Raw genomic sequence first — 13,358 nt, 5'->3', positions numbered from 1 at the left:
GTCTATTGATGACATTTGGTTCTTAGACCGGTGACAACTGAGTGCTATTAGCCTTCTGCCGATAGTAGCAAAATTAGAAGCTGCGAACTGATGTAGGCTTGAAAACACTATCGTAAAAATGAATAGTTGATCGGACAACAGTCCCTATACGACTTTAATCTAACTAGTATCCATGATCACGGGTCGATAGATACTGAAAATTCGGCTCGTATGCATTTATGAATCTAATTTTATGTTCCTTTAGTGCTAACAAACCCGTGCATCAGATTACCAATACCTTGTTTTTTCTTTCAATAGACGTTATTATCGCCCGTATACGCGTATTTTACAAATAATCCGATTTGAAGAATAGGAAATGTTTTCCTTAATTTATAACATTTCACGCGATCTTAATCTTAGATATAAACTTTCAGTTTCCGGCATCAGGAATCAACGGCCAGGAGGTCTCATCGCTTGTTTAGAACTAATCATATACCTTATACGACACATATTATTCCCATCCGACTTATCCTTTATCCTTAGTCGTAAAAGATGAATACAAGGGCGGCTGCAATGATGGCTATCACGCTGTTGAGGTTTCAATATGGATCGAACTGACATGAATTCCTACTTTCCATTTCCTAAGTAACTCTTATCGGCTTAAAACTGTTGGAGATCCTAGTCGACGATCGACTGTTCAATTCTGCTAAACAGTACATTTGCGTAGATCAGCATGGTTTCTTTCCAGGAAGATCAACCAACACAAACTTGGCTCAATTTACTTCATTCTGCATTAGAAATATGGAGGAAGGTTCACAAGTTGACACCGTATATAAAGACCTCGAAGCAGCGTTCGATTGCGTCGACCACACGTTACTATTAGCAAAAGTGGAACGACTTGGTATGGCTTCCAATTATGTGGATTGGCTGAAGCCGTATCTCACATCCCGCTCCCTATCTGTGAAATTGGAATTCAATGAATCATACTGCTTCGCAAATACGTCCGGCGTACCACAAGGTAGCAACCTCGACCCGCTGTTTTTTCCATATTTTTCAATGATGTCTGCTACGTTATTCCTCCATGATTCCTCCAGGTTGCAGGTTAATTTACGCCGATGATCTGAAAATTTTTCATATAGTCAGATCAGTTCAAGACTCTTTGGAGGTACAGAGGTACATAGATCTTTTCGAAGAATGATGCACAAACAATTTGCTGATACTCAGTGTGTCGAAATGCACCGTGATCACTTTCACTCGGAAGGAGAATCCAATTGTTTGGGACTACAACGTGTCCGGTGAAATGCTGTGCAGAACGACCGTGTAGTTGGAATACTGTTGGATACAAATTGGATTACTCCAGTATCGTGACAAAAGCTAACAGGAATCTCGGGTTCATTTTTAGAGTTGCCAACGAATTTCGTGATCCGTATTGCTTGAGAGTGCTTTATTTTCACTCGAACGGTCTATTCGAACGGCTGTAGTTTAGAGCCCTTACACCGAAATCTGGAGCAGCAGAATAGAAGCAGTACAAAGAAAATTTATACAGAACAGAATCCAACAGAATTAACGCCCTATGAAGATCGTTATCGTTTGCTCAACATGGACACATTGGTCAAAAGAAGGAGCATTAGTCGAGCTGTATTTATTGGAAAGGTTCCAACCGGATCTATTGATTCAAGCTATATTCTGGCGCATACTAACATCAACGTGCCAACTAGAAAGTTCAGATCGAGAGAGTTTCTGCTACTTGATTTTCAGCGTACTGAATACGGCCAAAACGAACCAATTAGGGAAAAATGTGTTATTTTTAATAGTTACTATGTCCATTTTGCCTTTCTTTTGCAGAAACAATTGATGTTTTCAAAAACAGACTGAAACGATATATAACTTGACCAAATTTTGTTTGGGATAGTGTATAGTCTTAAGTTCTTCATGTAGACCTAGTTGTCCGATGAATGTAAAGTAAATAATAAATATAAATAAATAATAATAATCAGCAGTCAGGCATGATGAAGGCAGTATACAATTCGCCAAAATCATTGTAACAACGTAACGCAAGTCCGACACAAGTATGTCACAATTCTCAAACAATTTCTGTTATTATATTGTTTCTTGAGAACGAAGCAACGAGATTGATCTCAATTTACAGGAATCGACCAATATAATTAACGAAATAAATATTCTCTCTAACAGAGCCAAAATAGAATCCTTGCCTTATTTAATATAACAATACAATAGAATTTTGATTAAAAACTTGTCTTATCTAATTAATGTGAAAATTTTGAATAATGAAAATTCATATATGTACAGCTCACTTTATTTCTAAAAAATACCCACGCAAACTGCAACAGTTACTGTATCCATATTACATCCGCGAACCAAGTAATAATTTTCCTGATACAATTGAATGCTGCTTTATTGTGGCTAAATAATAGATGGACGAATCGCCTGGCTGGTTTTCTTTCCAAAACGCTTGGCCCTAGAAAGGCCATGTGAAAACAATATTAATCCCTAGCTTCCTCCGCATTTCGAATAAACAACCAATGCATACTTCCGATAAATCTCCGCATCTATATATTCGAGCCAATGAGAGAACCCAAAAATGAATCCTCTGTTTCACCGTTGAAGGATGCTGCGTGCTATTAATCTTTCGTTTCGTTTCCGTTTTAGATTCGAACGATCAAGGTTTTTTTGATACATGTGTAGGGGAACTGTGCTTATGATAGACACCTGAAGGTTTGAAATCTTTTTTACGGTGTTGTAAGATATTTTCAGTACCATTATTATTTGTATTGTGCACATGAAAATAAATTTGTTCAGATATGCATTATAGTCAAATAGAATTGTTATTATTGATTCCAATAAATTCACAACTTTCCCGTCATTTAATTAGATATATACGGAATTTTGTAGAGATACGGTGGCGCAAACAGGAGGTAGTATGTATCCGTGTCCTCCATAAATGGGAACAGCGCAAACAACAAAGAATCAAAGAAAGACAGGAGAACTCATGGCTGCAATTTTTGTTTTGCTTCTGGCAATACTCTGGAAGCTACCTCAATAGGTATTATAGGTGTGGTTCAGAAGCTTTTGAATACATTCAATGACAGTTGTATTGGCCAAACCATCTTAAACATGTTTTATTTCATAACTGAGGACATGTCCATCTTAGACACACTTCCCCTTCATGTATTTCTAAAGGGTCAACGCCGTTGACCCATTTGCATTGCTTTTCGGACGTCTCTTTTTCTTGTATCAATATTGACGATACCTGTTGTGGCCATGGGAAGTGGACAAATCTCTCCCCATATTTGTTTATGCAGACATCAGAAGGATATGCAGATTCGCAACATGTTGTATAAAGTATTTGTATGTACCTGTATGTTCGTTTGGGTCAATTGCAAATGCGTTCAACCGAAACCAGCTCCCCTACGTCGTAGCTCGATGCGTTCATGTTAGCCCTTGCACACATATCACACACTCCGATATCGATAGTATATGTAGAATTATGAGCGCATTTTGACCCTATTTGGGAGAGTGCCACGCTGATTAGATAATTGCTGGAATGCTCCAATATTTACCTTGCGATTTGAACTAATGCATTGAACAGCGATGGCAAAAGCTGCTCTAACCAGTCTTTAAATAAGTAGGACGATTAAAGGAATAGGGTGAAAATTGGCTCAACACCCAATTTATCGTCATGTGGAAGCACATATGGCAGCGATTAATATTGAATTGTACTCTAAACTTTGACAGAACGATTTTTGGGGTTATATAGTTAGGGATGCCGCTATTTCGAACGATAGAACGACGAAACTAATTTGTTGAAAAGAACTAACTAGTGAATCAATTGCTACTCGTGCGGGACGAAGAAATGAAAAATTTAAGGGTTGTGTACAGGACACAACCACGGTGACATTAAAAAGTAGCTTTTTCAAGAGCGTGAAATATTTCGGGTTGGATTTTAATCTATCACAACTTTCTACTCACGTTTTAGCTTACTCTCCTGCTCCCTCCCTCCTCATTAAAACATGCTCTTTGCTATACTTTTAAACTAATCTATTATTTCAATTAAGCAATTATCTCACTAGCTGATTGGCATTATTTAGCTGATGCATCTAGCAAAAATAAGTTGCCTAGAAAATATATTCAAAACGAGTAGCTCCATATTGAGGACTGTGATGAAGAAGCCCACGTTCGCCAAAGGAAATATTCAGTTCTTCCACGAAATATGAAGTTTCATTTTCCATTTAAATTTTTAATAATGTACTAATGAGCTTAGGTGAACAATATTGAGATTGAGTATTTATTAATAGATTAATGATAATTCAAATGAAATACAGTGTAATTAAACTGGTTCTAGTTTGACACTAAAACAATGAACTTAGTGCATGTTCTACAGTGTTTCATTTTATAATAAATGTTTCAATATAGAACTAGAATTGATTATTACTCATACTGCCCTTTCGGCATTTTTAATTATACCGCTTTGAAGTTGACGGTAGTCAAATGTTATCTTTTTGCTTATGTAGGCATGTGGGAGTGGGTGTATGAAAAAATAAGAAATACTATACCCTTCATTTAAGACAATGACTACTATACCCTCCACCCACTATTATACCCTTCATTTAGGACTAAAATTGTGAGAGTCGATTCAGCAATATATGAAAAACAGGTGTGACTCTAATTTGAGAACTTGAACAGCTCTTCGGATCTTCCGGAATCCTCGAAGGTTCCCAAAGTGGTCACAGAGACTTTGATTTGGGATTAGTGATTAGGACTAACAATTTCAAGCATTTTAGAACTCATCTCAATTAATTTTGCATCATAATAATGATTAAAAGGATTTGTATGGCATGTGACCGCATACTTCAACTCGTAACACAGCCCGATCAGAAACTCATAACAAAAAAATTTCAAAACTATATCTCGCTCTGTAACTTGTTATAATTTTCTGTTATTTTAACTACTAACGAGACCAAGTTTTTAACACAGTATTTTACGACATTCTGTTATAATCTTGTTATTTCATTCTGATCGGGAGGAACCAGAACTTCGATTTTAATGGAATTTAATAGCAATCAATAGGGATGTTGTGGCTTTCATTTGAGACTAAATTTGAAAAAAAATCGAGTAAGACATTTTTGAGAAGCAAATGTGCATTCAATTTAGGAACTTGACCACTTACCGGAAGCCTTCGGTTCCGCCGAAGATGTTAAAAAGTGGTTAATGTGAGTTTGATTGGGTATCAGTAAGCTGATCAACTCTGACGAAAAACTCTGTACACCTTGCGGACTGTGTGTCTGACCGTGGTGAACGATAGCGCTTCGTTGCAGAATAGTGTACTGATTTTTTCGTCAGAGTTGGTCACCTTAGACATGAAGCTATAAGCATAAGCATAAGCATAAGAGATCGCCCGTAGTTGCTACTCCGTTATTGACCAGAACCAATTGTTCATTGGAACAACATGCTTGGGAATAACACGATGAGCCATATTGTGCAATCTATACTGATCCCTGCATGCTGATCAATACCGACGCCGGCCACGTCCGAATGCAGATCTTCTGGGAAAGGAAGGAATGCTAGTCCGATACATGTTGCTACTAGAAACCGAGGAATCCTCTGCATCTCCACATGTATCACGGGAAGTGGAGAGTTTTTAGTAATTGTGCCAGTAGCGTTATCATGTAATAATTGCTCTGGGCTGCCGAGAATTTGGGAAATTTATCATTTGTTGTATTAATACGATTAGCAAAATAAGCAACTTGAACTCCGGATAGCCGGCTATAAGGAGCACAGCTTATATTTTTTAATAATATTGAATTACGCGACGATGATGAATCAAATTCATCAGACTCTTCCATAGATGTCGCGGAGTTGATGGTTTGAAAGGGAATAGAGTCTAGGATTCGCTCCAAGCAATTGATGCGACCCGTAAAGCATAGTTTATTAGGTAGTAGTTTAGTTAGTTTTCGAGAACACGATCACTCGAAAAAGAAGATCTTGTTTATTTTTCGGTTCTCTCTGGGTAGCATAGGCGAGAGTATCCTATGTTTTCTAAACAAAAACAATTTCAACTCCACACAGCCGATCGTGGGAGTATTGCCTAGAAAAGCTAATCTTATCTGCGTAATGGGCCGGATCACTATTTATTGCGGCATTTTTTAGACTAATTTCGCTATTCCTTCTCTACGATATATTTTTGGATTGCAAACTACCGAGTGATAACACGTTATACAGACAAAGAGTTATGATAGCTCGACATGTTATAAATCAACGAAAGTATTCCCTATTTTCCATATCGGATTGCTTGTGAAAGACACGTATACGAACGATTATATCGAACATTAAACGGAAATACAGAGGATCTTTAACCTGATGTACGGGCTTGTTACCAATAGCGGAACTTGAAATTACATTCATTAAAACAAACGCGGCGAATTTTCAGTACGTATTGACCCGGGATCATCGATACCAGTCAAATCAAAGTTCCATAGGAGCCGACCTCTGAACAACTATTCATTTTTACGGTATTGTCTTCTCGGCTAGATCCGTTCGCGCCCTCTCATTCTGCCACTATCGGCATAAGGCCGACAGCATCCAGTCGTCGCCGGTCTAAGGACCAAATGTCAGCAATAGACCTAGACTCGCATGGAGGCATGAGAAATTTGAAAGCTACATACATACACAATACATACCAATGACAGCAAAACAGTTATTCTTCGTGCTGACATAATTGCAGGTAATTGCCAAGCGGTCCCCGATCCCTCTCGCGAATTGTCAATTCTCAAACCTTATATATGATTGAAGTGATCATTTCACTTAAATAAGGCCATGTGCTTTCTCTATGCACAATGAATGCTCTCTGGATCAATTCCCCCTTGGTAAAACAAACCCCAAACAAACATAGAAATTAGTTTGCACAGCCATAAGAAAAGTTGGCCGACAGGCGGATACGTGTTTCCTTACAGTGCCATCACATCAACGTACACCCAAAATTTACATGCGACAAAATATCTGCAATCCCGAATATAAAAGAATCAAAACCTCTACTAATTTGCAACAAAACAAGAACGCAAAAAACAGTTTAATATCCAAGGCGGCTCATTTTCAAAGATGGCACCGCCGATGAAACACCCAATAAAAATAGGTGACAAGGGACGCGGACGAAAATAGCTGAGCACCAAGCGGCTGGTTTGCCACCTATTATTCGGGCGAAGAATTTTGGGGCGACACCTGGTAGTCGCTAGTCGCCGGTGAAACGCCAATTATTTGAATATGCCAATTATTCTTATTGCCGTATTTTTTCACTTTTCGGATCGAATTTTTTCTCTGAAAAACCATTTTTCACTATTTTTAGAATGTACACTGTGTTTCTAGCTGTTTTCTGTGCACTTTTATTGTCCTTGCATCGGGAATTGACGGCCCGTAATGCGAGGAAAAGATTTTTTTCATTTGCCGGAATTCGATTTTCATAAATTGTTACCACTCGCGTCAGTCCAAAATATACCGAAAAATGCTTTTATAAGCCACTTCACTTTGTATAATCGTTAAATTGCACCGTTATTCACACACCGGGAGGCAGTAAACTGTGCCGAAAATGATGAAAATTAACTGACTCGAAGAGAGCTCTACGAGAGTCAACCGCTCGCAACGAAGACACACACTCGAATCCCAGTACAACAGTTTTCGGGTTAGAGTGAAAAAGTAGATTTCACCTTTGAAGAAAAAAGTGCGTTTAGTCAAACCCATATATTTTCGTTTATAGCGCATCAATATGAAATATAATAATGTTAAATTAAAAGTTATTGCATGCACTTTCGGTCGTCTGAAAATTTTGTTTTGACATGACTAATGTTTCAGAAGATATTTACGAGTTTTTATATTTTTTCTCATTTTTTAAAGATTTTTGGTCAAGATTTTGGAAAAAATTAAACAATTTTAAAAATTATATTTTTAGTGAAATTTATAACCAATGAAAATAAGCCCTTGCTAGTTTGAATCGATTGAAAATTGTGAAAGTTATTCAATTTTTTATGAAATGATAATTTTTGAGTTTCTCTGGTTTAACTTATTGAACCGTCTCTAACCCATTTTTTTTTCTAATGCTTATTTTATAAAACGTTAGGGTTTCTCTGTTGGAACTGTGTTGAACAAATAAAATAAAGAATTTGAGAAAATTTGATCTGGAGTATCATACGACCTCGTTTATCCAAATGATTCCAGTCTTCTGATAATAATAATTTCAGGCGCAGTGAAGGGATAAATCATCGAATGATTAGTATGCAATACTGACACGTGTCATACAGAAAATAGCTCTCTTCTAATGGGCTCACAGAGAGTAGTCGGTGCGCTTGTAATGAAGGTTATCACGATATCGATCACGTTGTCTGGGTATGCGCCGGACACCACGTCTCAAACTATAAGTGCTCAACTATGTTTTGTACAATGTTAATACAAACTTTACGAATCCCTAAGTATATATGTGATACTACATACCAATGCATACGTCAAGTATTGTAAAACCAATAATTTATTTTCCCTACTAGAACATCTATTTGAGTTCGTATTTTCAAATTATGTGCGATATCGAACACGACTTATTTTACGTTTAAAACCTCAAAGTCTAAACTTCAGAATGATTTGAAGAACGTAGAACATTTTCCAATTACACTTAGAAGTCTTATGGCATGCATTCTAGTATATTGAAGTTTTGTGGGCCAGTAGAGTCAAATAGGTACATCGTAGAAAATACAAACTTCTAGACGTTTGATTAACGTAAAATAAATTATTAGTAGAACAAAACGTGTCGAAAAAAGGAGCAAGTCACCATTTGTGAAACTAGTGAGAGCATTTAACCTTTTGCGCAGTCATAAGTTTACCATAGGGCATTATAGAGAGTGCAGTTTACAAAAACGAGATCGAATATTACCCCAGATTAAATTCTCTCAAAATTCTTCATTTTATTTATTTTACAGAGTTCTAACAGAAAATCCCTCATATATTACGAAACAAACCCAAGAAAAATTGGGTTTAATAAGTTGACCCCGAGAAACTCAAAAATTTCCATTCCACCAAAAATTTATTTATTTATTTATTACATCTTCGATATATATCGTACAGATTACACTTAATGCTATTGCTAGTGTCAATGTTAAAAATTTCTAATTGCTAACTTATAATTAGATTTAGTGGTATGGAAGTCATAAACTAAAACAGTTTCGTTGAATCTGCTACAACATCTGTCTAGCGGATTGTTCTGGCCATATGCTGTGTGGTGCCTGGGAATCCACAGAAGCGGACGATGCCTTATATCACGAGGGGGAACAAATAAATGAATCCTTGAGAGAATGTCGGGACAGTCAATATTGTTCGACAACATATCGAAAATGAACATTCTTTGCAAGAATGTGGGGCGAGACTCCAGCGTTGGCAAATTTAGCAACATGCATCTATTATTATACGGCGGAAGACGGATAGGGTCGTTCCAAGGCAATTTTCTGAGAGCAAATCGCATAAAAAAAATCCTTGAACGCGCTCCAGTCGGCTACTTTGAACGGCGTTGTATGGCGCCCATACATGTACAGCATACTCCAAAAAATCCACAAAATCGACAGCGTTCCGTTTTAGAAAACCCAATGTTGCAAAAGCCTTCGCCGTTGTTGCAGTGATGTGGTCGGCGAAACGAAGTTTTCTGTCGAATAACACTCCCAGGTCACGGATAGAACCCACCCGCTCGATGACACAGGCTTGAAGAGTATATTCGCAACGCCTTATATTTGCCGAGCGTCCGAAAATTGTCATCTTACATTTATCAATGTTGATCTGCATACCGTTCAGCAAACACCATTCCTCTATATTGGCTATATCGTCTTGGAGCAAAGCAAAATCGAGTGCTGAAGCAATTGAACGAAAGATTTTCAGATCATCAGCATTAGAGCAGTTTTTTAGAGTTGATGCGGGTGCTGAGGTCGTTGATGAATAAGAGAAAGACCAGTGGCCCTAGATGACTTCCTTGAGGCACACCGGTTGGTGTTACGAATGCGCTTGAGCATGTAGTGCCAATTCTAACGAAGGCAGATCGTTGTGAGATGTAAGAATGCAGCCATCTGGTAACCCACTCAGGAAAGCCTAGTCGCTCCAGCTTCAAAACAGCAATGTTGTGGGGCACCTTGTCGAATGCTTTTGCGAAATCAAAATATATAGCGTCCACTTGTTGACGCTTCTCTACAGCTGGAACTAGAAGGCTCGTGTACGTCATCAAGTTCGAAGTGGCGGAGCGTTTTTTCATAAATCCGTGTTGTCGTTCGTCGATTATGTTGGAAGAAGCAGCGTACATCGCATTGTACACAAACTTTTCCAGAACTTTAGCTAGGCAGTTCAGCAGCGAGATTCCTCTGTAGTTTTCAACAGTTTCAACAGAATAGTTTACACAATTTTCATCCGATTTAAACTGATAAGGGCTTACTTTCATTGGTTTTTAGAAGGTTTTACGTTCCACTAAAAATGTGATTTTTAGAATTGCTTCATCTTGCCCAAAATCTTGACCAAACATTTATATTTCCTTCAAAATGAGGAAAAATTAAGAGAAAAGATTAACAAACTCGTAACTAACATCAGAACCATTAGTCACACTAAAACAAAATGTTCAGACGACCAAAAGTACATTCATTCACCTTTAATTTATCGTAATTATATTTTGTATGGAAGCTCTATAACCGAAAATATATGGATTTTACTAAACGTACTTTTTATTTTAAAGGTGAAATTCATTTTTTAGTCTAACTCGAAAACTGTTTTACTGTAAATTTTTTGGATTTCATTTTCGAATTCAGCACACGATTTTACATTGTAAATGATCACCAGCTTACTGAGTTAAGAAATTCTGTAATCTAGTGTACTTGATTGCAAGTCTGTCAGTGATCCATGTAATCGGTTTGAAATGTGATTGAACCAAAACTGATCACAAATGAGAAAAGCATCTAGCCCTCTCTTTGCAATAGTACGGGCAACAAATAGAATAAAAATCTACCTATGTAAAATACCTTGCGTAGTATTGTTTATTTTGCTATCTCTCGTAAAAACTCTACGAGGGAATGGTGTTGTATAACGTAGGTTCGTGAAACCCGAAAAAAAGAGAATTAGGTTGAAATTCTTATAGTAAAACAAGCTATTCATTATGCCAAACGCATGTATGTCTAACGCACCTATACCTAACGCCGCGTACTCTTATTCGTCTGACGATTAAAATCCTTGGGTACAAAGACGGTGACAAAGATGTCGCAATAAAGAGAGAAGGTATCAATTTCATTTAAAAGATCCTCTACCCAGATGTTCTCAAAGATATTCGAGTGATAAGAAAGCGACAAGCCCGACCAATGACTTACTAAGTGATGCACGACCTCACAGTGTAGTTTCATATTATTGCATATGACCAACCGTACGTCAGATCATCAGTACTGCAAGCAGACATCAAATCCCTACGCGTGTTTTTCTATGAATCATCTAGTACGGTTAACATCATTACTTTTAAAATATAAGCATATTGAAGGAGCGAAATGCAAACAACTTTTTACCAAAGTACCACAGAATAGTAAATAACGCAACCTGCCAAACCCATCTTTGGTATGGAAAAGACTATTGCATTGAATTGTAAAATAAACTCCCATTAATTCTATCTGTAACAGTAGCCACAAAACAACTCACCTATGGGAGCCACAAGTCCTCCAAGTGTGCCACAATTGGCCATCATTAGAAGATTAAGTTCCACGATTAACGCCAGTAGGTAAACCGAGGACTTTCCCGCTAGTAGCATTGTGGTCATGATTGCAATTTTTGTGTACATATATTTTATATAAATAAATAAATTAGTGAATAAATAAATGCAAAAGAAAACACTAACGAATTGCAACTTGCTCAAACAGGCTGAACAAAAACGGGGAAGATTTGATTCAACCTTGGGTATCTTCGCCTTTTGATTATCAGGTGACACTACTATCAAATTAACCTAAATTCGCACCACTGCTCTCTTGTACTGAATTTCTGCGCAACATATTCGTTGCAGCCAGTGAGAATCCGCAGCGGCAGATAGTAATGTTGCGAAATGACACATGTTTCCTTATGTTGACCCAGCACTTTAGTATTTATTTGTTTTCAACACTATCTCTTAACACTGCAGACTTCCGTTGTAATATGTAAGATTTTCTATCACATCAATTTAGCCACATATTATTTTGCATCCTTCCTGCTTGCTCAGAAGCATGTTGAAGGTTAAAACACTATGGTACAATTTCCTTTTCGCTACACTCCGGGATGTTCACTGTACTGAATATTATATTTCCTTTTTTCACCTATTACATCTGGTTGAATTTCATCTCGCACAATGATACCCACAAGCGCGCGCTTTCCTCTTTATCCACATTTTCACTGATACGAGATTATTTTCCTATCTGCAGCAGAATGAATCAGTTTCCACCCCCGTTCTATGACAGCAGCTTTAGTACGAGAACGGTAGAGAAAATATGCGGTTATCCTTAGAGAATCCACTACTCCACGGAAGCACCTCTCCCACCCACCGAAGGAAAAGTCAATTCCGTAACAGGTCGCACACAGTGCACTGATATTACTCGTCGACCAGCGGTCTAATACATTTCACTGCTCGCGGGCAACTGACTGACGCTAGCAGAACGTGTGCATCCAGAAGCAGCAACAGCAAGTGTAACACAAAGCAGAATTCATACCACCGAAATTCACGCAAACGCGTACCGAATATGCTCTCTTCGTCCGTCAATCGTTCTCCCGTTAATGTTCTATGCTCTCACTGGTATCGGTTCTATGGATATGCTGCTACATAGTTGATCATATACGAACGAAAACATTGAAAACCACACGTCTGAATAACTTAGAGAATGAGTATTATTTGGTGACAGAGCCGAAAGGAAGTTTTCCTCAATCGTGCCGCACATTGGACGCTGAATGGAAGTCCCAAATCATCAGAAAGGATCACAGTTGGGGATGAAGGCAAGTTTATACTCTCGCCAACCATGGAGTTTGATACCTTTGTCAAGCGAATGATGCCCCTTTGTAAACATAGAGCTTCGTAAATAATGACATTAGCTTTACAATCCATTTGCAGAATTTTAGACTTCTCAGACGATTTTGAGCATACAGAGTAAAAAATGAAATATTAATGACGTTACGTTGTTTATAAATTACATTATTTTGTAAAGAATTCAAAAAAAGTTGTCACGGAGTATGGCATTGCGTCCAATGATATTTTAATTAAAGATTCGCAAATGCTTTCAGAAATGATACATGCATACATGGAACATAATTATAAAACACATGATTTTTGTTCACGGTCCTATTTTCGTAACGTA

At 37.7% G+C, this 13,358-nt stretch overlaps 1 protein-coding gene across 1 annotated transcript in view; it reads right to left on the bottom strand.

The window, feature by feature from the left end:
* Window positions 1-12,662, bottom strand: part of LOC131695827 (uncharacterized) — a gene marked incomplete at its 3' end in the record, with an annotated part of 42,889 nt that extends 30,227 nt beyond the window's left edge. Inside the window, exon 1 of the mRNA XM_058984366.1 lies at window positions 11,686-12,662. Within this exon, the coding sequence (XP_058840349.1) occupies window positions 11,686-11,824 (139 nt within the window). The remainder of the gene's footprint in view (window positions 1-11,685) is intronic.
* Window positions 12,663-13,358: the final 696 nt, after the last annotated feature.

The sequence above is a fragment of the Topomyia yanbarensis genome, unplaced genomic scaffold, assembly GCF_030247195.1.
Source record: "Topomyia yanbarensis strain Yona2022 unplaced genomic scaffold, ASM3024719v1 HiC_scaffold_57, whole genome shotgun sequence".
In the NCBI taxonomy this organism is placed as follows: Eukaryota; Metazoa; Arthropoda; class Insecta; order Diptera; family Culicidae; genus Topomyia; species Topomyia yanbarensis.
The sequence above is the reverse complement of the archived record's forward strand: the minus strand, read 5'-3'. Positions and strand labels throughout refer to the sequence as shown.